The sequence below is a fragment of the Humulus lupulus genome, chromosome 1 (genome assembly GCF_963169125.1).
Source record: "Humulus lupulus chromosome 1, drHumLupu1.1, whole genome shotgun sequence".
Classification (NCBI taxonomy): domain Eukaryota; kingdom Viridiplantae; phylum Streptophyta; class Magnoliopsida; order Rosales; family Cannabaceae; genus Humulus; species Humulus lupulus.
The window spans coordinates 181,883,686-181,910,422 of NC_084793.1; the positions used below are offsets into that span (position 1 = coordinate 181,883,686).

At 40.8% G+C, this 26,737-nt stretch overlaps 1 protein-coding gene and 1 non-coding gene across 2 annotated transcripts; one reads left to right on the plus strand and one right to left on the minus strand.

Moving 5' to 3' along the window:
• Positions 1-4,244: 4,244 nt before the first annotated feature.
• Positions 4,245-4,351, plus strand: LOC133813643 (small nucleolar RNA R71). The gene has a single exon (XR_009884650.1). It is a non-coding gene; the product is annotated as a small nucleolar RNA R71 (small nucleolar RNA).
• A 10,505-nt stretch (positions 4,352-14,856) lies between these two features.
• On the minus strand, positions 14,857-24,354 carry LOC133825218 (uncharacterized). The gene is made up of 2 exons (XM_062258197.1): positions 23,977-24,354; positions 14,857-15,291 (listed from the first exon to the last, which is right to left on the minus strand). The coding sequence occupies exons 1-2, from the start codon at positions 24,352-24,354 to the stop codon at positions 14,857-14,859; spliced, it is 813 nt and encodes a 270-aa protein (XP_062114181.1).
• Positions 24,355-26,737: the final 2,383 nt, after the last annotated feature.

Genomic DNA, 26,737 nt, shown 5'->3' on the forward strand with positions numbered 1-26,737 from the left:
GTAAGCAATGCAGTATGCCCAGAGAGCATTGAGAAGTCGTGAGGACCAATCTTTGCGGTTAGGATTAACCGTTTTTTCTAAGATTTGCTTGATTTCTCGATTAGCTAACTCAGCTTGGCCATTTTTCTGTGGGTGATAAGGCAGTGCAACCTTATGAATTACACCATATTTTTGCATTAAGGTCTCGAAAGAATAGTTGCAAAAATGGGTGCCTTGATCACTTATGATAGCACGAGGTGTGCCAAACCTAGATAACCCATTTTCCTTTAAGAATTTCACAACAGTTGTGTTATCATTATTTCGACAAGGCATAGCTTCCACCCATTTTGAGACATAGTCTATGGCGAGAAGAATGTAAAGGTAGCCAGAAGAAGGTGGAAATGGTCCCATAAAGTCTATCCCTCAACAATCGAATATTTCTATTACAAGAATTGGGTTTAATGGCATCATATGTCGTCGGGACAGGGCACCTAATTTCTGACACCTTTCACATGATCGACAGAAATTGTTAGTGTCTTTGAACAAAGTGGGCCAATAAAGACCACACTGTAAGATTTTTGGAGTAGTCTTTTTCATAGAAAAATGACCACCACAAGCATCATTATGACAAAAGTTCAGAACACTAAAAATTTCATCATCTGGAATGCAACGTCTCATAATTTGGTCGGGGCAATGCTTGAAAAGATATGGGTCATCCCAATAGAAGTTACAAACCTCGACCACAAATTTACGTTTATCTTGTGCACTCCATGCAGTTGGAAGTTCGCCAGTCACTGAGTAATTGACTATATGAGCGTACCATGGCAACTTAGTGACCGCGAAGAGATGTTCATCAGGGAAGTCATCTCGAATGGCTGGGCCATCAGCGGAATTAGAAAATTCAAGACGAGATAAGTGATCCGCTACCACGTTTTCAACTCCTTTATTGTCTTTTATGGTCAGATCAAATTCCTGTAACAGAAGGATCCACCTAATTAAACGCGCCTTAGCATCCTTTTTTGAAAGGAGGTATTTTAAGGCGGAATGGTCCGTAAAGACTGTGATAGGTGAACCAATCAGGTAGGAACGATCTTGTCAAGTGCGAATACTACAGCAAGTAACTCTTTTTCAGTGGTAGAATAGTTCATTTAAGCACTGTTAAGAGTTCTACTTGCGTAATAGACAACGAAGGGCTTCCCTTCCCTTCTTTGACCTAAGATGGCCCCTATAGCATAATTGCTAGCATCACACATGACTTCGAACGGTAAGTTCCAATCTGGTGGCTGAATGATAGGGGTGGAAGTGAGTTTTGCAATGAGCGTTCAGAAAGATTCCTCACACTCAGGTGTCCAACTGAACACAACATCTTTTGCTAGGAGGTTTGACAAAGGGCGGGCAATTGTTGAAATTTTTTGTATGAACCTCCTATAGAATCCTGCATGCCCAAGAAAAGATCGAATGTCTTTAACAGTCTTGGGGGTGGGCAGCTTTGATATGAGTTAAATCTTTGATTGATCAACCTCAATTCCTCGTTCTGACACGACATTCCCCAAGACTATGCCTGATGGTACCATGAAATGACACTTTTCCCAGCTGAGTACCAAGCCCTTTTCTTTGCAACGTTTAAGCACAGACTCTAAATTGAGAAGGCTTGATTCAAAGGAATCTTCAAAGACTGTCAAATCATCCATGAATACTTCCATACATTTCTCGATCATATCACTAAATATGCTCATCATGCATCGCTGGAAAGTGGTTGGAGCATTGCACAGGCCAAATGGCATGCGCCGAAAGGAAAAAGTACCAAAAGGACAAGTGAATGTGGTCTTATCCTGATCTTCTAAGGCAATCTCGATTTGGTAATACCCTGAATAACCATCGAGAAAACTATAGAAAGGATGACCTGCCACACGTTCCAATATTTGATCGATGAATGGAAGTGGAAAATGGTCTTTGCGGGTGGCTGCATTTAACTTTCTATAATCAATGCACATGCACCACCCAGTTGTGACATTGGTAGGAACAAGTTCCCCTTTTTCATTTTGTACCACTATTACCCCAGATTTCTTGGGAACAACCTGAGTTGGGCTGACCCATTTACTGTCAGCAACATGATAGATTATGCCAGAATCCAGAAGTTTCAAGACTTCAGTCTTTACTACTTCCTTCATCGTTGGGTTCAATCTTCTTTGAGGGTCACGACGCGGTATAGCCCCGTCTTCCAATTGAATGTGATGGGAGAAAATTAATGGACTAATACCTTTCATGTCAGCTATTGTCCATCCTAATGCATCTCTTTGTTCTTGCAACAAATTAATGAGTTGGCGCTCTTGTGTGGCATTGATCTTGGAAGATATTATGACAAGAAAAGTGTTGTCAGCTCCCTGGAAAACATGCTTAAGACCATCAGGAAGTTGGGCCAACTTTGGTTGAGGAGCTTGTTCAATGGATGGTTTTGGTGTTTCTCGATCTTGAGGGAGCTCCTCAAAGATTGGATTCCAAAACATGGTTCTTTTAGCCTGTGAGTGTTTGACGATTTCGTGGGTTGATTACAGACTCATCGGGCTCAGAACTTTCTGAAATTTGGAAGAGGTGATTAAAATGACTAGACGTGTATTTCGATTCGACCTCTTCCGAAATAAGTGTATCGATCAGATAGGATTGGAAACACTCATCGTTGTCGGGTGGTTGTTTGCCGATGTGGAAAACATTCACTTCTAGAGTCATGTTCCCAAAAGAGATTTTCATGAGACCATTCCTACAGTTAATGAGTGCATTTGCTGTTGCGAGGAAAGGTCTACCGAGAATTATGGGAATTTTTGACTCTATACTCACTTTAGATTGAGTGTCCAAGATGAGAAAATCAACAGGGTAATAGAATTTTTCAATTTGAATCAGAATGTCTTCTACTATTCCCCGAGGTTTCTTAACTGATCGATCAGCCAGTTGTAGCACCACAGATGTGGGCTTGAGTTATCCTAGACCTAATTGCAAGTATATTGAATATGGCATGAGATTTACACTTGCTCCTAAGTCTAGAAGTGCTTGACCAAATTCCTGTTCCCCTATTTGGCACGAGATGGTGGGACAACCAGGATCTTTGTACTTAGGCGGTGTTTTGCAGTCAATTACCGCGCTAGCTTGTTCCGCCAAGAATGCAGTTTTCTTGACATGATGCTTTCTTTTAACGATGCACAAATCCTTGATAACCTTGGCATAAGCCGACACTTGTTTGATCACATGCAACAATGGCAAGTTGATCTTCACTTGTGTTAAAAGGTCTAGGATTTCACCATGATTTTCCAGTACCTTTACAGTGGATTTCAAAGCTTGAGGAAAGGGTGCCTTTACTGGAATGCTTATTGGCACATCATCATCTGGAGTGGGCATTGACATACTCGTTGTCTTAGTTAACGGTGAAACCGTACTTTGACCACTTCGAGTAGAGATGGCATTAACCTCTTTGAAATTTATATCTGCAGAGGAGGAGGTTTGTGCCATGTGTTGCCCTTTTTGATGGATTAGAGGTTGAGCGGGAAGTCTCCCATGCTCTTGAATCGCCAAAGTAGTGTTTAGCTTTGTCATTTGGATTTTCATGTCCTTCATTTCCTCTACCATTTGTGCGAAACAAGATTTGAGTTTTCGCAAGCATTTGCAAAGTATTCTCAAGAGAATTACTTGACTGCATGTTATTTTGAGGAGCGTTGTATGATTTTGGTGGTTGTTGCTGCTCATGCCTCCATTGGCTTCCAGATGCTTGGTTTGAATCCTTCCAGCTGAAATTTGGATGGTTGCGCCAATTGGGATTGTAAGTGTTTGAGAAAGGGTTATAAGGCTTCTTGTAATCCCCTAAAGCATTGCATTGTTCCTCATTTCCTCCTCTTAGCTCACCAAGAGTTGGGCACTCTTGCGGTTGATGTTCCGTCCCTCCATAGATGAAGCATGGATCTCGTGTCTCTACCTTTGCAGCCATGTGGATTCCTCTACCTTCTTGAGATTTGAAAGCCTCGAATTGTTGTCTCAATGATTCAATTTGTCTTTTGACGTTGTCCTCTTCCCTCAATTGGTAGATTCCAGTTGATCGTGGCTTGTCCATAGGACTCGGTCCATTCCATGTGTAGGACTTTTCAGCAAGATCGTCGAGGTACTCAAAAGCTTCATCGGGATCTTTTTGAAGGAATTCTCCATTGCACATCATTTGTACAAATTGTCTTTGTCCGGTTGTGAGACCGTCATAGAAATAGCTGATCAGACGCCAGCTTTCGTATCCATGATGTGGGCATTGATTTATCAAATCTCTAAACCTCTCCCAGACCTGATGGAAAGTTTCATGGTCTTTCTAGATGATGGTAGAGATTTGCCTCTTAAGGCTGCTAGTCTTATGGGGCGGGAAATATTTGGCAAAGAATGCTTTTGTCATTTCGTCCCATGTTCCGATATATCTAGGCCTTAAGGAATACAACCAGCTTTTTGCTTTGTCTTTGAGAGAGAAAGGAAAAAATTTCAATCTCACAATGTTGGTGACATCAGCTCGGTTGTTGATTGTAGCCACCACCTCTTCGAATTCCCGTATATGCACGTACAGACTCTCATTTTCCAACCCATGGAAGGTTGGTAAGAGGTTAATCATGCCGGGTTTGAAATCGAAATTTGGCATATTGTTGGGATACATTATGCATGAAGGTGTGGCTGTACGCGTAGGATGTAAATATTCCTGTAGTATTCTTGGTTGGACTTCATCTTGATGAGCCATCGTGGGTGGTTCAGGAAGTCTAAGTGAATCGGGAGTGTTTGAACGAATGGAAGAAAACGACGAACTAGGAGAGTTTTCTCAAGTTTCTACTTGTTGTCTCACAAATCTCCCTAGTGCGTCTCTGTTTCGTGGCCTAAATATTTTTTAATTTGTAAGTATTATAAGCGCAAGTGTGTAATAATGTAATAAGTATACACCAAAATGTTCCCAGGCCAATTGGAAAGGCTGCCAAGGTACCACTTTAGGCCCAAGAGCTTTTCTAGAACTCCCCGAGGTTCTTAGAAAAGATTGGAGGGTAACGCTAACACATACCTTATTTAAGAACCAATTTTTCTAAGACAGAACAAGTTTGGATTTTACTAATTTCCAAAAATTACGTAAATGTTCTCAATACTTTGTTTGATTTAAAAATTTTTTTTTTATGATTTTTTCAGAAAAAAAACCTAAATCTAGAAAATAAAATTCTAAACCTAAATTTAAAATGAATAAAATAAAACAATAACAAAAAATAAATAAATAAAATAAATAAATGAATAAAAAAAATTACTAAGGAAAAATAAAATAAAAGAGAAATAAAAAAATTATACTACTTTTTTTTATATAAAAAAAATTAATTTACTAGGCAAACCTTTAATTGTAGAATTGCCTCCCCGGCAACGGCACCAAAAATTGATATCGCCCAATAAATTCCTAAGCGGTCGCAGTAGTAATTGGGCTATGTCGTATCCACAGAGAAGTAAAATACAAGTAAAAAGGAAGATTAGTAAATCAGAAATAATAAACTTTGAAATGATGTAACTTTGAAAAAGAATATAAACATTAAATAAAAAAAATTGAGGAATTAAAATTAGAAAGAAAATATGAAAGACATAAGTTTCATTCATGCAAACATATCTATATTTTAATAAAATTGATTCATTATACTCAACTATAATTCTACACCATTAATTATAGTTGGAAAATATATATAATAAAGCTCACCTTAAAATATGTTCTTTACTTAAATTATACTAACTTCTAATTTTAAAAACCTATCATATTATATACTTTAGAGCGACAAAATACCAATGGCAGAATGCAGTAAAAAGTATATAATATAACAAATATCCTAAATTAAATTAAAAACCTAACTTACATAAGAAGAGCATGACTAGACTTATGTAAAAGATAATAATAAATTTAGAATAAATATTAGAAGAAAATAAATTTAATTGTAACAAATATATAGAAATGAAGAACAAAATAAAGAATCAATATATTAAAAATATAATGTTAAACATGAACTCCACTCTAGCCTTTCCACAAGAGAATTTAGCCTAAAATAGGCATTGTTTTCACTCAAATTAATGTAAAATAAATGAAAGAAAATGAAGAAAATAAGTGTTTTTCTCTCCAACAATACTCTCTACACTTCCTTCTCCAATCTGATGAAATTTTACCCCATTTGGTACTCTATATATAGTGTAAATAGGACTAAAAAACGTGTAGAACCGTGTACAAAATAATGGGAAAAATGGCTGCAAAATAGGTGCAAAGTGGGAGAAGTGGGGACAAATGCAGCAGACACGTGGCCACGTGTCAAGCACTGATTGGTTCAGCAAGGAGTACGTCAGGCGCGTGGGGGACAGTGGCAGGTGGCGGTCGGGTGCGTGGGGAGCAGCCGCAGGCGAGTGGGACGCGTGTCCTTCTCTGATTGGCTCGGCAGGCGGCTGTCAGGCGTGGAAGCGTGTCAGACGGTGGCAGGTGGCAGCTGTTGGTGGCTCGGCTCGGCTCGGCTGGCTCGGGTGGACGAATGGCAAGCTGCCATGTGGTAGCGTGGGGGAGCAGATTTTGGCTTGGGCTTTGGCTGTTTGGGCCATTCCATCTTCAAAAATGCCATTTTCTTAAGGATTTCTTCAATTTTAATTCTTTCTTTCTTCTTTCTTTTTCTTTGTGACAAAATACATTTGATTTCCTGAAAATTAAATTAAAATTAATATTTTCAAATATAAAATATATGACAATAAATCCATGAAAATATTAATTAAAACTTAATTAATTTTACACTTTTAAGACTAATAAAATGATATTTTTGAGCACTAATCAAATCCCGACCCAAGTCGTTTCAAGGTACCCGAAACGCAGGACGTTACAGTATGCATCTGCACCTCTTCTTTTCCTATTGCTCAACATATTCATTAAGCCTATCGAGCAACTTTAATTTCCTCTTTATACTCTGATCGTTTGTCGACATTTTGGAAGAAAAATTAGTTTTAAAGGACATTTTGGAAGAGAACTTTGGATAAATTTGCTTTGGACATTTGAAGAAAAGTGGAAGCTTTTTTCTTTTTCTTAAATCATATTAATGTGATATTTGTGTTGTATTATGTTTTGTGTGACGTTTTGTATCTTACTAATATTTTTGTGTGAAAAAAGATAAATTAGATTTGAAATTAAAATTAAAAATTAAAAAAATTATATTATTTTTTATTTTGAGTTTTGAAAATGGGTATAATTTTTTAGTTAATGTGATATGTATTTTAATTGAAGTTGCTAACTAGTCTAAATTCATTTGAAAAAAAGAATAGTTAAAATAAGCTATGTTAGGTAACACAATTATTAGTGTTAATATGCTTGTATATTATTTTTTATGAATACTGTTAATATATTTATATATTATTTTATATAAGTGTTGTTAATATTCTGCATGTTTGAAAATTGCAGGTTTAAAGTTTTAGGATTGTTAAAGTGCAACCGTTAAGTTGTCGAAATTTCGCTAAGGAAAGCGCGCACCAACTTCATTTTCCTCTATGTCATCTAAACATTTCCACATAAAAGTCGCCAAGAAGATAACAACAATCATGCTTTCGACTGTTATATTTGTGACAACCTGAAAAATATACAAGAACAAAATTTTGCAGAAAATGTAAAACTTTTACTTTAGTTCACCTTATCAAAAATCCATATAAAAAAACTTTTAAAAGATCGTGTGCGGAAACTTTTAGTTTAGAAAACTGAAATACAAGTAATTATCCAAAGAGTTATAATTTAGTAATTATCCCAAAACTCATATCGAGTTTAAAACTTTGTCTTTTGAAAATGGTGATCCATCAAAACCATCCCCAGGTCGGGCCACATGTACATATCCGCAAGCAGAATCCGGAGCTCATCGTTCCATCTTGCTCTTACCTACAACATGAATAACTAGGTAAGCAACAAAGCTTAGTAAGAATAGCTTTACAACACAAGTATACTAAACCTTGATAACGGGTTGACCTTAGGTAGTTACCACTACCGGTCCTAGGGTATTGGATAACTTCCAACCCCATCACGCAATTTTCTCAAATAATAACCATATAAGAAACTAACACTTTGGTTGTACATAACAACCAAATTCCACACATATCATAAAACCTGCACTCAGAAAATCTCAGAACATTTAAGATATATAATTACACAATTTAATTAATTCAAACAAACACAAATGATCTTGGCTCTAACCTGCATTCACTTTTAACGTCCTGGCTTCAACCCGGATTCACTATTAACACCATGACTCCAACCCAGACTATATTATCGCTGCCCAGGCTCCAACCTAGACCATTTCATTTTTGTCTTGACTCCAACCCAGACTATGTCTTACCCTTCTCCTGGCTCCAACCCGGACTATATTTTACCATGTCCTGACTCAAACCTGGACTATATTTCACCATGGCCTGGCTTCAACCCGTACTATATTTTACCATGTCCTAGCTCCAACCTGGACGGTGTTACACCAAAGTTATGGCTTCAACTCAAACCCACTTACCATTAAGCTGCAGAATGCATAAGCATTACAAAGGTGGGTATCAAGCATACCCTGGTCTTAATGACCCAAAAAAACTAGTGCAATCTACTACTACTACAAGCACACACTAATATATTCATGTTATAGCCAAGAAAGGAAAAGGCTAACTTACATGAAATACTTAGCTTCTAGCACAATCCTTAATACTGCTAATCATTTTACCCATAGCAGTTACTGTTATTAATACAATGTACTCGGATTAAACTAATACATATACTTATAGCTAATATTCTATAATAGTTCAACTTAATCAATACACATAGAATCTATACAGTAGTGTCCTACACACTTCATAATGTATAAAGGTCAGATTTTCATTTCGGTCTTTAAATTATCGTAGGAATCGGTCTCAAAGTAGCATGCTCTCCATATCGTGTGATTTAATACTTCTTCATGAAGAAATTATTTTATTTGATACTTATGTACTCTTGTTTAGAATCAAAAGAGTTTACAAAATCTCATACCATAATTTTTCCCTCTTTTAGAAAACATACCATTTTCTTTTATAATACAAAAATGCTCCTTTTTTACTCTTAATTATATATATATTTTTTTGAAAAAGTTACCCTTTGTTTATAAAGATTCCTTTTAGCATAACCTTCAATTTTTACCAAGTTTAAAAGATAGCCTAAAACCACTTTTATGGTATTTTTGAAAAGAAGGGCAATTGGACCCTTAATTTATTAAAATGGTAAAAATCATATTTTATTTATCTCAAACTGATTTATATTGATTTAATATCCCATGTCCTTAATTAATTTCAAAAAAGAACAAATTTCCATTTCTCACATTTTTAACTTTAACTTTTAATTAAGTGATAAAAGTCAATTTTCAAACCTTTGCCATTTGTCGTGTTTTTGGCCAAAGGCCCTGAAATTTTGTTCACTTATTCCTTAGCTTCAAGATAGGAACTAGGCAAAAACCTCGTGTCGAATCTCATTTTAGGTTGGGTGAACCAACCTCCCAAAAACCTCATTTCGTTATGGTCAATATTTTACATTTTCCAGATTTTAGGGCAAACTTTACAAATTTGTTTCTCTAAAATTTTAGAGGGACTTTTATACATACATAAACTATCATCCTATAAAATTTCATAATTTTGTATAGTATAGCCCACTCAAATAATTAATGAAATCTGGACAATGCATGCTGCCCACTATTTTTTTTTTTTCCAGATTTGCATCACAATGCCAAAAAGTGCATAGCTTGAGCTTAAAAATACCTTTTTGTGATTTTCTAAAGCCTAACATCAAGTAATCTCAAAGTACTACACAAATACATAATTTATTTTCATAAACAGAGGCAAAAAAGTGTGGTTTGACATGGTTGAAGTCAGATCACGAATTTTGACAGCATGCAATTTTACTCACAACAATATTACCAAGATTTCTAGCATAAACCTAGGCCACAGGAATGCATGAAAATCATCATACCACACTAAATATATTACTACATGCAAAATGAAGGATTAAACACAAAAATTACACATCAAAATCAGATTTACCAATCATACACAAAGTTAACCAAAAGCACAAGATTTTTTACCCTTTGTTGTTCCAGGTTTTGGGTTTGTGTTCTCCTAAGCCTTGAATCTCACCACTAGCTTCCAATACCTTCAAACCTTTCCAAAACACCACAAGGTCAGATTGTATCACAAGTGAATGAGGAAATAATAGAGAGAGATTGACATCTCAAACTCTGAAGAAATTACATCTTTTGGTGCTCAAGGTTGCATGCATGCACTTAAATGGGCTTGCACGACTTGGGGTTGCTCTTTGAACCTTTAGACCTTAGAACCATGGACACAAGTGAGTAGACTCAGAGAAAAAAATGGAGATGGGGTGCCATAGGTTCGACATGTAGAAGGAAAATAAGAGGAGATCTAGAGCTAATCTTAGAACTTAGTTTCTCAAGCTTGCTTTCAAGTTCCAACGGAGTTTCTCCTTGAGAGAGAAAGAGAGAGAGTGAACCGAAGTGAGAGGGTGAGAGAGAGGCTCTGTATGTGATTGGTTATAGACTAACTAGGGGTAGGATTTTTTTGGGCTATTGCATGCATGAGTGACACCTCATGCATTTCAATCCCCCTATTGGCCGAACTCTACCGTCATTTATTTGCTTATATATATATATTATAAAATTAACACCTCAAATAATGTGTAAATTAGCTATTAGTAAATTTTCACCAATATGCTAAGTAGGCATTTTCCTTCTTTTAACCTATAGTTTTTAAATTTTTATACATGAATTAATTTGAATATTTTGTGACCAAAAATAATATTTGTCAATTTATTTTATACTGACCAAAATGCTCTTCAAGGCCAAAGTAAGAATTTTTCACCCTTAAGCATAATTGATTGGAATTAAAACCTCAACAAATTTCATAAAATTTATTGGTTTAACAATAAATTCCCCAATTGTCTAAAAATATTATTATGCCATAGTATTTTTTCTATTTAATCTGGGACTTTTCGCCCATTACGGTTTACCCTTTGGTCCAAGACCAAGTTTTTCTTTGCAAAAAGACTATATCATTCTCCAGATCATCAAAGCGGCTATAAAAAGTCATGAATTGTCTCAAATTCAAATAATATTATTAAAAATAATATTTCACTGGCCCGAACCGGCCAATAACGTGTGTTCAAAACACAGGACGTCACAATTCCTACAATTTATAGAAGTTTCATCCTCGAAACTCAAAACAGGTGGGGATACAACTCCTGCATCTCGACTTTCGTCTCCTAAGTCACCTCTTCAGTGTCGTGGTTACACCACTGCACCCTCACCAAAAGTATCATTTTGCTCTTTAACGCCTTGTCTTTCCGATCAAGAATTGCTACTGGTTTTTCCTCATAACTCATTGAGGATCCACACTAAGTTCCTCGTAACATAGCACATGGGTGGGGTCATTCACATACTTCCTCAATGTTGACAAATGGAACTCATTGTGAAATCTAGATAACATGGGCGGAAGGACTAGTCGATATGCCACCTCCCTAATGCTTTCAAAAATTTAAAACGGTTCGATGTATCTAGGGCTCAACTTTCCCTTTCTTTCGAACCTCATGGCCCCTCATAGTGGAGCTATTTTTAACAACACTTTGTTCCCTACTTCAAAATATAAAGGTCTCCTTTGATGATCGACATATTTACGTTATTGATCTATAGCGGTCTGTAACCTCTGGCGGATCAACTTAATGTCCTCCGTAGCTTGGTCTACTTCTTCTAATCCCAAGAATTTTCTCTCACTGGCCTAATGCCAGTGGATTGGAGATCGACACTTTCTCCTGAATAGTGCCTCATACGGAGCCATCTTTATTGAGTCGTGGTAACTATTATTGTAGGCGAACTCAATTAATGGAAGTTTTACACTCGACGAACCCTGAAAATCCAGCACACAAGCTCTAGCATGTCTTCCAAGATTTGGATCGTTTGTTCGCTCTGGCCATCCATCTACAGATGGAAGGAAGAACTAAACTTGAGTTTAATCCTAATCCCATTTGCATTCTCTTCCAGAATGCTGATGTAAATCGTCCGTCACGATCAAACACTATAGAGATGGGAACTCCATGTAGTCGCACTATCTTAACAATGTATAAGTCTGCCAACTTATCCGCACTGTCTGTTATCTTAATGGTTCAGAAATGAGCGGATTTTGTCAATCTGTCCACAATAACCCAGATTGCATCGTGCTCTTTTGGAGTGTGTGGTAACTCGGTGACAAAGTCTATGGTAACCATCTCCCATTTCCATTAAGGGATCTCTAGCGGTTGTAGTAACCCTGCTAGTCGTTGATGCTCCATCTTGGTTTGCTGACACAACAAATAGTGTGCACATATTCCAGTACATCTTTCTTCACTCCCATCCACCACAAGTATCTTTTTAGATCTCAATACATCTTAGTGGTTCCCGGATGCATCACATAAGGAGTATTATGAGCCTCATAAAAGATTTGTCTCTTGATCTCCTTATCACCAGGCATGCATATTCTACCCTTGTAACCCAACACTCCATCTTTCGAGATGTGAAACCCTGGTCGCATGTCTTTCTTAGTCTCATGCACCAGCCGTTGGATCCACAAATCTGCGAGTTGTCCCCTTGGATTGCTTCCATGTTTGTGGGTTGCATAGAAAAATTTACTAATCTATCTACTGCTATTTCCAAATCCAATTTGGAGATATCGGTTTGTAGTTCTTGGGGTATTTCCTTCATCATCATTACATACGCCATTGGCTACTGAATCAATGCATCAACTACCTTGTTAGCCTTGCCTGGATGGTACAGTATATCGCAGTCATAATCGTTAAACAATTCCAACCATATCCATTGTCTCATGTTTAACTCTTTTTGGGTGAAGAAATATTTCAGACTCATGTGGTCCGTATATATGTCGCAGTGGATCCCATATAGATAATGTCTCCATATTTTTAATGTGAACACTATTCCTGCTAACTCCAAGTCATGTGTTGGATAGTTTTTCTCATAATTTTTCAGTTGTCGGGAGGCATATGCGATCTCCTTCACGTGTTGCATTAATACGATGCTGAGTCCCTGACCTGATGCATCACTGTAAATGGCATAACCCTCTGTGCCTTTTGGGATAGTGAGCACTGGAGCAGTCGTTAATATGGATTTTAACTCTTGGAAAATCTATTCGCACTTGTCTGTCCACTCAAACTTGATGTTCTTCTGGGTCAGTGCGATCATAGGCATCGCTATTTTGGAGAAACCCTCAACAAAGAGCCTATAATACCCCGCCAAACCCAAGAAACTGCGAACTTCCTGTACATTCTTTGAGGCCTTCCATTGTCTTACCGCTTTGATCTTGGCCGGGTCGACTGCAACCGCCTCCTAACACCATGTTCCCTAGGAAACTTGAGTCAGCCAAAATTTTCACTTGGAGAATTTTTCATACAACTTCTTCTCAGGTAATCGTTCTAAGAACAGTTACAAGTGCTTAGCGTGTTCTTCCTGGTTTTGCGATTATACAAGTATATCATCTATAAATATGATCACAAATTTGTCTAGATACTAACCTAGTAGCCTGTGCATAAGATCCATGAATGTCGCGGGTGCATTGGTGAGTCCAAAAGACATTACCACAGACTCGTAGTGGCCATACCGAGTATGGAATGCAGTCTTAGGAATATCAGATTCTTTCACCTTCAATTGGTGGTAGTCGGATCTTAAATCGATCTTCGAGGATACCGATGCTCCCTGCAGTTGGTCGAATAAATCATCGATTCTGGGCAATGGGTATCAGTTCTTGATCGTTACCTTGTTAAGTTTGCGGAAGTCTATACACATCCTCATGGAGCTGTCTTTCTTTTTCATGAATAATACCGGGGCTCCCCATGAAGAATGACTTGGTCGTATAAATCTTTTATCCAAGTAGTCTTGTAATTGCCCTTGCAGTTCTTTGAGCTCCGCCAGTGCCATCCAGTATGGTGCCTTTGAAATAGGTGTGGTACCTGGAATCAACTCGATCTCGAACTCAACTTCTCAGTCTGGGGGTTTCCTTGGAAGATCCTTAGGAAACATTTTCGGAAATTCGCACAACACTTCTACTTCGGTTGGTTGGAGCTTAGTGTCTTTATCCTTGTCTATTATGTTCGCCAAGTAACAGATACATTCATCATCCAATAGTTTCCTCACCTTCAAAGTGGAGATCATAGCAAAAATTCTTCACTCGAGCTGTGCCTTGAAACACAAATGGTTCTTCCCCAGGTGGATTAAACATCACCCTCCTTCATTTGCAATTCACCATCGCTCTGCATTTGGTTAGCCAATCCATACCAAAGATGATATCGTATTCAAGAAATCTAATACTAACAAGTCTACCGTCAACTCTCAGCCTTCTACCCAGACTGGTACGGCTATAACCCAAGACCGTACCAGCATGTCCTCTCCTGAAGTTAAGGATACATCGCATACATTTATCATAGGCTTAGGTTTTCTATCTATCTTTTCAACAAAGGATGCAACAATAAAAAAATGAGATGCACCAGTGTCCATCAATGCATATGCTACGTTATTAGCCATATGAAGCTAACATGACACCATGGGTGAGTGCGTAAACTCGCGTTGCAGCTCCAATTGGCTTTGGTTGGTTGTTCCTTTCCTACTAAGCAAGATTCGGGCAATGCCTGGAGAAATGTACACGTTTTCCATAGGTGAAGCAATTACTGTTGTTACACTCACCTAGGTGGCGTCGATTGCATTTGTTACATTGTCGCCAATAATTATTCTCTCGCCTTTGTTATTTATTGAAGTTTGAACTTCGGTTTGGCGAAAGCATTCTTCATTTGTTATTCCCACCATTGGAAAACCTAGAGCTTCCTTGAGTATTGGCATTCCCTATACTTCTATTGCCTCTGGATGCCAACCTCCCAGAAGGTCCCCTCTGGTTATTAGAGTATCTTCCTCGGTCATTTGAAATATATGCTTGTTCTTCAGCTTTGTAGGGCTCCTTCTTCTCTTGTACTAACCATGATTCTTGGCAGATTGCTTTCTCTATGACTTCATCATAAGTATCCAGGCTGGTCTTCTCGGTATCCACGAATTGAGCTATCTCTCTTTTGAACCCTTTCATGAATTTGCGTACCCGGTTAGCTTCAGTGTTTAACAGATTTAGAGTAAATCTTGAGAGTTGGTCAAACTTGCGCACGTACTCCTGTACGCTAGATGACCTTTGTACCAAGTTGGAGAGCTCAACCACTTTTTGTTCTATCACTGTCTGGTTATAGTATTTAGCATTGAACACGTTTAAAAATTATGTCCATTCCATCTGTACAGCATTACGCCCTTCCTTAGCGATGTCTTACTAGATGCGGGCATCCTTTCTCAACATGTGCACCGCATAGATCACCTTCTCTCTTTCTGTGGCCTCAACAAAGTCAAAGATCCTTTTTAGCACACTGACCCATTCTTTTGCCATCAGGGGGTTTGATGTCCCTTCGAAAATGGGTGGGATTTTTCTACAAAATTGTTCAGAGATCGGTTTTGGAAATTCTGCTTTGGGTGCATCCACTGGCGGATTTGCTCCCATCGGTGGGTCTTCTTGTGCTGGTGCTTCCTATTATTATGGAATGTCTTCCTGAGGTGCTGGGGGTGCATAGTTGTTTTTCCCCTCTAGAAGTCTTTGCAATTATGTCTCAAACATTTGAGTGTTCACTGCATTCTGCTCATGTACAATCCTTCTCACGTCCTCCACCTGCCTTGTTCCGGATGTATTCCTTGTCCTCAACCTCTTCCCCTTCCCCTGCCTTGGCCGTGACCTACATCTTGGTTAGTTTTCGCTCTCTCGATTGGATCTTGTGGATTAATAGCTCGACCTCCCCTGGCTTGAGTGTTAGAAGCCATCTCAAGCCCCCTATACAACATGTATAGCAGGGAAGATTACTAACATAACAATAACTGAGCATACAAGTTTTTCTCACACACGAAAAACAACAAAACAACTCAAAACAGCTAGTCATAACATTCAGGGGTACAACCTTGAAATACAAAATGATCATGACAGATCATGCCACGAAGTTTTAGTTATGCCTGATACAAAAGAGAGCCCTAACTACATGTTGGGTTTCTACGTACGCCTGTTACAACTATACAAAAGTTCTACAACTTAGTAGGTTTGTAAAGTCTTTACAAAAGTATCAACAAGACTTTCACAGTGAAAATCTAATCTATCCTATCCATTAGCACATCGAGCACTATATCGGTATCCTCATCGGTCTGCTCGGGATATACTGCCTCACCTTAAGATATGCCCTTAACCAAGGAGATAGACCAATCCATGGTCCAAAATGTATCTCAATCTGCATACGACCCACGTGTTGTGAACTAGCCTCCAACGTTTGTGTTGAAACCATATCTGTGTCGAGCCTCTCAGGAAAGTGCTACCATATCTCACCCTCAGCCGTGCAGGTGTGTTAGCCCTACCAAAGACCAATGTCATGTGATGCGTCCATTGCCAAATGGCATGCCAATGCTCCCGATCGTACTCAAAGTGTTGAGGATTCTCATCGTTAAAGAGTCTATAGTAATTGATCCTGGGCATAGGGATTATGGGTAGGTCCTCTATCATAGGGTCACCTATCTCAGACATCTTAGCTATAACCTACAATTTATAGAATCTCTGTTAAGTAAAACAAGTAAAGTCAAAGATTCTAAAATAAAATACTTACAGTGAGTGTTAGTCTATCTTACAGAATGAACATATGGTTTTGTCTACAGAATCGGCTAAACTTGAGCTTTGATACCACTTGTGACCGCCCCAAAAATATACAAGACCAAAATTTTTAGAAAAATTTAAAATTATTACTTTAGCTCACCTTATCGAAAATCCATATAAAAAACTTTTAAAATAGTGTGTGCGCACACTTTCAGTTTAACAAACTAAAATACAAGTAGTTATCCAAAGAGTTATAATTTAGTAATTATCCCAAAAGTCATATCGAGTTTTCAACTTTGTCTTTTCAAAATGGTGATCCATCAAAATCATCCCCAGGTCGGGCCACATGTACATACCCACAAACAGGCTTTGACGCTCACCATTTCATCTTTCTCTTACCTACAACATGAATAACTAGGTAAGCAACAAACATTAGTAAGAATAGCCTTTCAACACAAGTATACTAAACCCCGATAATAGGTTGAACTTAGGTAGTTACCACTACCGGTCACTAGGGTATTGGATAAGTTCCAACCCTATCACACAATTTTCTCAAATAATAGCCATATATGAAACTAACACTTTGGTTGTACGTAACAACCAAATTCCACACATATCATAAAACCTGCACTCAGAAAATCCCAGAACATTCAAGATATATAATTACACAATATAATCAATTCAAACAAACAAAAAGGATCCTGGCTCCAACCTGGATTCACTCTTAACGTCCTGTCTCCAACTTGGACTATATTACTGCTGCCCAGGCTCCAATCCAGACCAAGGAGTAAGGACTACCTAGACCAAGGAGTAAGGACTGCCCAAGAATTTTTAGACCGAGCTGATCGCTACATCAAGCTCGAAGAAGCCATTGCTGATGATGGGAAGCCCTCAGACAAGGGTAAGAAGGCTTTCGAACCCGCCAAAGCCGCCAATGGTTCCAAACCTAATGGCAACGAAAAAGGCAACGGGAACAGCAACGGCAATGGCAAGAATGGTGGAAAACGGCCGTATAACGAGCCTTCCACCTTCGACAACAAACGAGCCAAGGGTAATCGTTATGAACCTCGGTTCACAACTACACTGCCCTCGTTGAGTCTCGGGGAGAGGTTTATCAGGCCACAAGTTCTAGTGTGCCTTACAAAAAACCTGGCCCCATTCGAAAGGATATTTCGAAGAGAGACACTACCAAGTTCTGTCATTATCATAACGACTACGGACATGACACCAATGAATGCAACCAGTTGAAAGACGAAATCGAGTTCCTTATTAGACAAGGGCACTTGAGAAGATACGTACGGGCCTCGGTAAATTCCCAACGAGAAGCTCCGGGTGGCAATGAGCAAGCGACCACGCCCCAACGCTCGCCACCCTTACAGCCTGCTCCCGTGACTGGAACACTCTTAACCATCTGTGGCGACCCGCACCTCGCGGGAAATAGCGGAAAGGCCAGGGAACGATATGCTCGAGCTCTGCGCCACGACCAGGACATCGAGATGATGACTGTGGAGGACTGTGCACCAAAAAAGGCTCGGTCAGAGGAGGGTGAGATAACCTTCTCTGATGGCGACGCCCAACACGTCAGGTTCCCACATTCCGATCCACTGGTCGTGGACATCCAGATGGCCAACATGATGGTGAAGAGAGTACTGGTCGATACAGGAAGTTCAGTGAATATCCTGTATAAATCAACATTGGAACGCATGAAATTGTCCGTTAAGGACTTGGAGCCCTGCAACCAAATGATATACGGCTTCTCTGGAGAAGGACTTGCCCCCACTGGATTGATCAAGCTCCCAGTAACGATGGGTACAACGCCTGCAACAAGGACATTACTCACCACTTTTGTAGTGGTCGATTGTCCCTCGGCGTACAATGCCGTTATTGGAAGGCCCATAATGGTTGATCTGCGGGCTATCATCTCTATGTGGCACTTGGCCATGAAGTTCCCAACATACGCGGGGGTAGGACGCGTGTTGGGAAACCAGAGGGAAGCCAGGGAGTGCTACAACGCCTCAATCACAAAGGCGAAGAGTGGAACGTCGAAGAGCGCTACCTCAGATAGGTTGCAGATGGCGGTTGATACACAAGCCCAATCCGGTGAGGAAGTCACCAAATAGGGTGTTGCCCAAAGTGAGGATAGAGATTTAGATCCTCGCTTTGGGGATTTTGAAGAAAATGTTGGACCCGTCGAGGACCTGGAGGAGGTCCAACTCGACGAAAAAGACCCGACCAGAGTCGTAAAGGTTGGGAGAAACTTAGAGCTTACCACGAAGAACGTGCTAGTGGAATTTTTGCGAAAGAACCAGGAGATTTTTGCCTGGTCCCATAAAGACATGGCTGGGATAGATCCTGCAGTAATCAGCCATGTCCTGAATATAGACAAGACCTTTCCACCCGTGCAACAAAAGAGAAGGCTGCTCGATAAAGATAGATCAAGAGCCTTAAAAGAAGAAGTCAAAAGACTAAAGGAGAATGGGTTCATCAGGGTGGCATTTTATCCATCGTGGGTCTCAAATCCAGTGCTGGTTCCCAAGCCTAATGGCAAATGGCAGACCTGCGTGGATTTTACGGACCACAATAAAGCCTGGCCAAAAGACTGCTTCCCACTCCCAAGAATCGACCAGCTGGTCGATGCAACTGCAGGGCACGAGATCCTCTCATTCATGGATGCATATTCAGGCTACAAACAGATTAGCATGCATCCCCCTGACAAGGATCACACCAGCTTTCGGACCGATACGGGCTTGTACTGTTACAAAGTAATGCCCTTCAGACTGAAAAACGCAGGTGCGACTTACCAACGGCTAGTCAACCATATGTTTAAGGAGCAAATCAGTGTAAACATGGAAGTATATGTGGATGACATGTTGGTAAAGTCTAAGAAAGCAGAAGGGCATGTGAGGGATTTACAAGAGTGCTTTGGTGTGTTAAACAAGTACCAAATGAACTTAAATCCCCTCAAATGTTCCTTCGGAGTTGGGTCAGGGAAGTTTTTGGGGTTTATTGTGAATTCAAGAGGAATCGAGGCCAAGCCCGACAAGATAAAAGCCCTGATCGACATGAAGTCGCTAGAGAGTGTAACGCCCTGGTTACCCCAGAACAGTTACGGTGAACGGTGAACCAGAAATTTGACCCGCTACCCGAGTCCTTTGGTTAAAAACGTGATCTAAGTGTTATTATCAGGTTAAGGTAGAAAACCAGTAAAAAGGAAAGGGTACATTTCATTAAGTAAATAAACTGCTCATGAGTCTTTCAAAATATTTACAAGTGGTTCGTAATACAAAAGAGTCGCTACAGTTCTAAATTTACAAACTCTGCCGGCCTAAGCGGCAAAAATAGGGTAAACCCCTAGTCCCTCCGAGAACTCCTTGACCGTGGCAGTCAAGTGGCCCTGTATGTACATCACATCGCCCAAGCTCTCTGCTCAAGGCTGGCCAAGCTTTTCCTTTCCTTTACCTGCACCACATAGCACCCATGAGCCAAGGCCCAGCAAGAAAACACAATAAAATACGATATAATATCAACAACGATCATAATAATCATCCAGGACTATCAGTCCAACAAATAGGTGACAATAGCCGAAAGTCACAATAATGAGCATCGCTCTCTTTAGCCATGTGACGATAGGGTCACCAGAGCTTAATCGATAAGTGTTTCATTCATAAGATTGTTCAGGACAGGTGCATGGTGATTGGTCACCAACATAACCTTCCTCACGACTCTAGAGTCGAAACTATGGACAACGTCCCTTAGCCACGTGACAAACGGTCACCGGGGTCATATACCTTGGCTATAGTCATCTGGTCGTAGACCAGGCAAGCGCTTATAAGTTCTTCGACCTTAGGGTCGGTCTCGCATTAACGCCATAGAGCCATTCAATGCGTGATCATCGACTTTAGAGTCGGTCCCTGACTAGTCGGTGTCTTAAACAGGTAATTAGCATTTAATATGCAATCCACGTTCACACATATCAACCAACCTGCTTCAATATCAAACCATGCATGTCATATACCTGTATAGGGTGCAACTGTACCCATACACTGTTTTCTTACCTTAAGTTTGAGTGAGAAGTATGATAAAGACGACCCCTGAGAACGATCGATCTTTTAGTCCCTTAGCGGTTACCTAATCACAACCAATTATAACCTCCATTAATGAGAATCCACAACAATAGGGTCTTAACCTAAGCACCATCCTCGGGACCTCGAAACATGCCCACACGGTCAGTAGAATCGATCCCGGGCCTTAAGGATTGAAACCCCAAGTAAAAAACCCTTAAAAACACTCAAAACGGGGTTTGGAAGGAACAGGGTAGCGCTACAGCGCTCAACCCCTAGCGCCACAGCGCTCTACTCAGAACCTCCCAAAAGCCAAAAAGCCTCCTGAGGAGTGCTATAGCGCCCTAGGGTGGGCGCTGTAGCGCTACCTCCAGCCCAAAACACCCCTGAACCGACCTTCTTCATCTCCTTCGTTTCTAACTCGATCTCCATTCTTCCAAAGCCTATTCTTGATGCCAAATAAACCCAAAAACCATCCTAACACACCCCAAACATCACAAGCATGGGAACCCTAGCCAAAACTCCCAACAAAACCCATGAATTCATCCTAGTAATCTCAGCTGTAAAGTAAAACCAAAACAGAGCAAACCAGAGAAACTATGGTTAGAAACTTACCCAAAGCTTGGCTTATGATGGTATTCAATGGTGGAACACACTCCCAAACTCCCAAGGCTTGCTTCCTAAGCTTGAATCCTCAAAATTGGTTCAGAAACCACAAAGAACAGTGAGGAGAAGAAGGTACGGGAGAACTCTAAAGTATACTCTGTTTTTCCATCATTTCCTTCAGCCAACAAGTGATATATCTATCCTAGGGGTGAAATGTCCATTTTACCCCTAGGTCAATTAATACTTTCTAAAGGCTCCCAAGGGCATATTTGGTACTTTCCTCCTAACTCGTTAATCATAATTAACGCTCTCTAATTCCCGCTATTCTCAATAATCTTAAACACCAATAATTCACATCCCGTTACCCTTTATCTCCCGGTAACGCTCTAATCATCAAAATCACCCCGAGACTCAACCCAAGTCCCGACACTTAAACTTGTTGTGACTAAACTGCTAATCAATAATCTACGACCGTCTCATGTCGAACAGCTTGAACAAACCCACATCATAATGTGGTCTCAACATATATCACCGACATGCATACAATTAACATTATATTATAATATAATTCTCATAAACATGCATAAACACATTAAATGATGTAATTAAGATGTTATGGCCCTCCCGACCTACAAATCCAGCCGCTAAACCACATTAGGGAATCCGAGGCATTACAGAGAGGATCAAGGATGTACAAAGTTTAACTGGGAGAATCGCAGCCCTAAGTAGATTCATTTCAAAATCAACAGACAAGTGTGCCCCCCCTCACATCGACGTCTAACATACGACCAGGACCAGAACAGCCAACTAATGATGGAATCCCTAGACTCGATTGACGAGATACGGGAGAAGGCACAACTCCGAGTTGCTGCATACCAACAAAAAGTCGCCCAGTACTTTAACTCCAAAGTTAAAGAAAGAAAATTCAACGTCGGAGACCGAGTGCTACGACGAGTTTTCTTAAATACCCGCGACCCTATTGCTGGAGTGCTCGGACCTAATTGGGAAGGACCTTACCAGATTGAAGAAGTCCTTCATCCGGGCACCTACAAACTTGCACGCTTAAACGGAGATCTCGTTCCACGCTATTGGAATGGAGAACACCTGCGCAAGTATTATCAGTGAACAGTCCTTTTTAAAGGACTGGCTTGTATTAATTTTTCTTTTTACAAGTTTAGCAAAGAGGGTTAGCCACGCTATATGGCTAATCGCTCGTATATGTAAGATTCTATTTCAGAATCACTCGTAAAGACATGTTTAGTCCATTTTTAATACGAGATTAGAAGGGACTGTGCGCAGCCAGTCATTCTTGCCAACCTTTGTGAATTTATATTTACAAGTATTTGTTCATTACGTGTGTTGTTTTGCTGTATTATTTTCTTCAAAGTATTATTTTAGGCATGAACAGGAATGTTCGAACAGGTCATGGTCAAGGCAAGTGACCAAGGACCTAAAGCTCCTCGATCACTTGGGGGGCACATAAGGCACATCGATAGCAAAGCATACCATGAGGTATGTAAACACATGAACAAAATGAGTGAAAGCATGCTAAGGTACTTAGAGTATTTTTCAAAATTTATATTTTGTTAAATCATGCCAAAGTACTATGCTAAGTTTGGTCATACAGACAATTGTTATAATAAATGAAAATATTATAGCATCATGCAACCTTTTACACTGCAAGCATCACTGCTTGGATGTAATTGTTCAAGTAAAAGAAAAAGATTTACTGCCCGTGCAGCAAAGTTTAAAATAAAAATATTGTCTTTACATCACGACCTGTGGGTCATGTAATCAAAAGGAAAGAAAAAATAATGAAAAGAGCTCAAGAGGCATTTGGGGCTGGAGGGTCATTAGCGGCATTATGGTTGACAACATCCTCAACAGCCCCTCCTTCTTTAGCACCAGCCAGACTTGGGGAAGCAGGGATCCTCGCTCTTGCCTCCTCTTCAGCCAGTTGGGCAGTGCAGCGAGCTAGCTCGGCAGCCCTTATATCCTCTGAAAGATAGCTGAAGTTGGATCCCTGATTGTGTTTCCAGAAGTTGTAGAAACATCGGAGCGTCGTCCTCTTATACCTTTCCAGATTTTTGGAGTTGTCGAGCTCCAACTGCTTTACTTTGCCCTTGAGAGTGGTGATGGCCTCGTCCTTGGGCTTAAGCACCTCTTCCAATCTTCTGATTTCGCGAAGGTGAGTGCGGCTGGCATCTTGATAATCCTGCCTCGACTTTATCGCAGCTTCCTTTACAGCTTCAGCCTCCGACAACTTTGTCACCGCAGCGTCCCTCTGTTGGACCATCGCCTCCAACTCCTTGGCGTGCCTGGCCTCCGCAGCCGAGAGCTCCTCGGCTGCCTTCACTTGGTACCCCTCAATGGCCTTTGCCCTAGCCTGCTCGATGGTGGCTTGGGTGCGAGTGCGAGCAGTGGTGGCAGACAGCAAAGCCTGAATACAGAGGATAAGGGTTAGAACCTGTGGAAAAGACTAAAAGACTAAGGCCAAAAGGATTAAAGAAGTACTTACGCTGGCTATTTCGTTCAAGGTCCTGTTCAAGATCAGGTCGACCGTCATATTTTCTGCCTCAACCATTGCATCCTTGACGCGGTCATTTTTCCCGATGTACGCGATGCGGTCTTTTGCTACTCGTACGGCACGGCTCGAGAGTTTGGCCCCAAGGGTCTCTTCCCGCCTATCTTGTTCCTTGCTGGGTGCAGCCGGAGGAGGGTTCTTTGGAGCCGGAGGAGGGATCTTTGGAGCGGGAGGAGTCTCTTTCTCGGCAGGAGTCGGCGGATGAATAGTAGTTTGCCCAGCTGGCACGTCCCTGGGAGGGTCCTCTGTTCGACCTTTCTTGGCCGGTCTCTGGCTTGTTTCGCCAGTTTGTCTCCGTGACGACTTCCTTCGGAGCTGAGGAACTTCTTCTTCCTCCTCAACATTGTATAGATCAAAGACGTTGGGTGTGGCCATATCTGCACACAAGGAAAAACATGCAATGGGTAAAGATAAAGCAGATGAAGACTATCTATCAAAACGAAGAAGAAGGTCACAAAGTTAGTACCCGAGCTACAACTACTGGTCGGTATACTATTGACTCTATTAGTCATACACTCATTATCTGGCATGAAGAACTCTGGCCCTAAATTTGGAGTATATGTAAAGTTGCCTTCCCCGTCAAACAAATGACAGGGAATTGACAAGCTACTTAAAAGCAAAATAACTTTACCATTTTCATCAGAGGATTCCCCCAGGTCCACAACTGGCTCTTTAGCCTTTTGTTTCCCCTTGCCTTGGGGAGTAGAAGGCCTTTCTGCAGAAGGATTGCCCGTGGGCTCCCTGATTGTAACCCCCGTTGGCCTCCTCCTCCGAGGGGACGCAGGAGGTTGCTGCTCGGGAACCCCCTCGGCAGTGGCATCGTCTACCACGGACCCTCTCGTTTCATGGCGAGGAGCCAGGAGGCCAGACAGCCTCAAGTTTTCATCGGTAACCAGGGACTTGACGCTTTTTTCTGTGTCTGTCATCCTGGCCAGTCTATTGGACCTCAACACCATGTCTGGTGTTGGGGTTGGACGTAAGCATGGGCCTGAAAGACAAAGTGCAATTTGAGAAAAATGAAAGGAAACTCTTTGATTAAAGGTATCGATCAGTCAAAGACAAGCAATTACCTCCTCGGGCGAAGGCCAGGTTGTTGCTGGTTATGTCCGATGTAAGGAAGTACTCCTTACTGTACTGCCCCACGTTCGATATATGCGTGGTGTCACTCAGGAACGTCCGGTTGGTCTCCTGGTGACAGAAGTGGAAGAAACCCGTTCCATATTGTTGCGGGTTGGATTTAAGGTCGAAAAGATAGTTGACCTCATGAGGGGTAGGTTCTGGCCATTTCTTGAGTTTGTACAGGATATAGAGTGCGGCCAGCATTCTATATCCGTTTGGAGTAATTTGGAAGGGGGCGACACCGAAATAATTGGCCACCCCCTCGTAAAAAGGATGTAGAGGGAGGTAAGCCCCCGACTCTAAGTGATACCGAGACCAGGCACTGTATATGCCCCCAGGGAGGTTAGCCCTTTGGTTTGCGGCAGGAATTGTAATGGAAACCCCCGTAAGAGGGTATTTCCTGAAGTAGTTAGCAACCATCCGCATGGTCACTGAGCTGGTCGGAGCAGTATACCACTCGACATCAGGCAAATTCTGATGGCGAAGGCGTGCCCTGGTTTGGATATTAGGGTCAGGAATAGGATTTTCTCGACCACTGGTCGAGGGAGCCCTAGCCTGCGAATCAGGCTGGGGAGGAAGGTTTGGACTGTTTTCAGACTCAGGTCTTTTCTTGCCTACGGATTTGGAACGGGCCATTTGAGGAGGAGAAGGAAGAGGTCTAGTGGAGGATCGTGAGAAGGGAATCTCGTGAACTCGGTCGGCTGGTTGTTCTTCGCCCTTGAGCAGCTGGGCGAGAAGGTCGTCGTCGATGGGCCATTCACCTCCCCACAAATCTGGCATCAATGTCTGCAAACAGAAGAATGGGGTGGTGAGGATAAAGAATTTTTAAAAAGCTTTTTAGAATAACGCTGGTCGAGTACGAAAGCCAAGCTTTTATACAACAGCATTCTAACAAAAAGCTAAGTGTTCCATACGAGCAGTTTGAAAGAAGGATCAAAAGGTGAAAGTAAAAAGTTTTTCAAAAAAGCTTTTTCAACTCCCCTTAGGGCGGGAAAAACCTATTTTCCAACTAGCCTAAAGATTGAATTTTTACTTCGATCTTACGTCCTAAAAGTATGATCCTGACTATTAAACTAACTCGTAACCCTTTTTTGCCTACAAAACATTCTGCTCACAAGCATCTCGAACCAGAAATAGATAAACTCATACAGTCAACATACAGAAGCATGCACCACGAAAATTTGGAGCATAAGAATTCGAAAACTTACCAAGAAAATGATCGTGGAGATGGAAAAAGGGCCTTCGGAGATCAAGGAACTCTCGGTCTGAGCCTTGGAAGTACAGAAGAAACGGTCTCCAGGGATGATTAAAGCTCTGGCTTTTAGGGTTTCTTGTGAAGACAATGGCGTGTGTAAAAAGAAAAGGAAGATTTCGAAGGTATTATATAAGTTTGTCTGTGGCATTAAAAAGGTGTAATCATCAGTTTCCCTTTTTCGAAGTATGGGGAAGCGGAATGGCCGTCGAATTATTTCTGGGGAACCGAAAAGATGTGATTAGACAGAAGTAGGTTACTTTTTCCAAGAACACACGAAGGGTTCTGACACGTAAGGCGGGATTACCGAAGAGTCGTTCGTTCAAAAGTTTATTTATTGCTCGTGATAAATAAACTTGGGGGGCAAATGTTATCCAAAAAATTAGC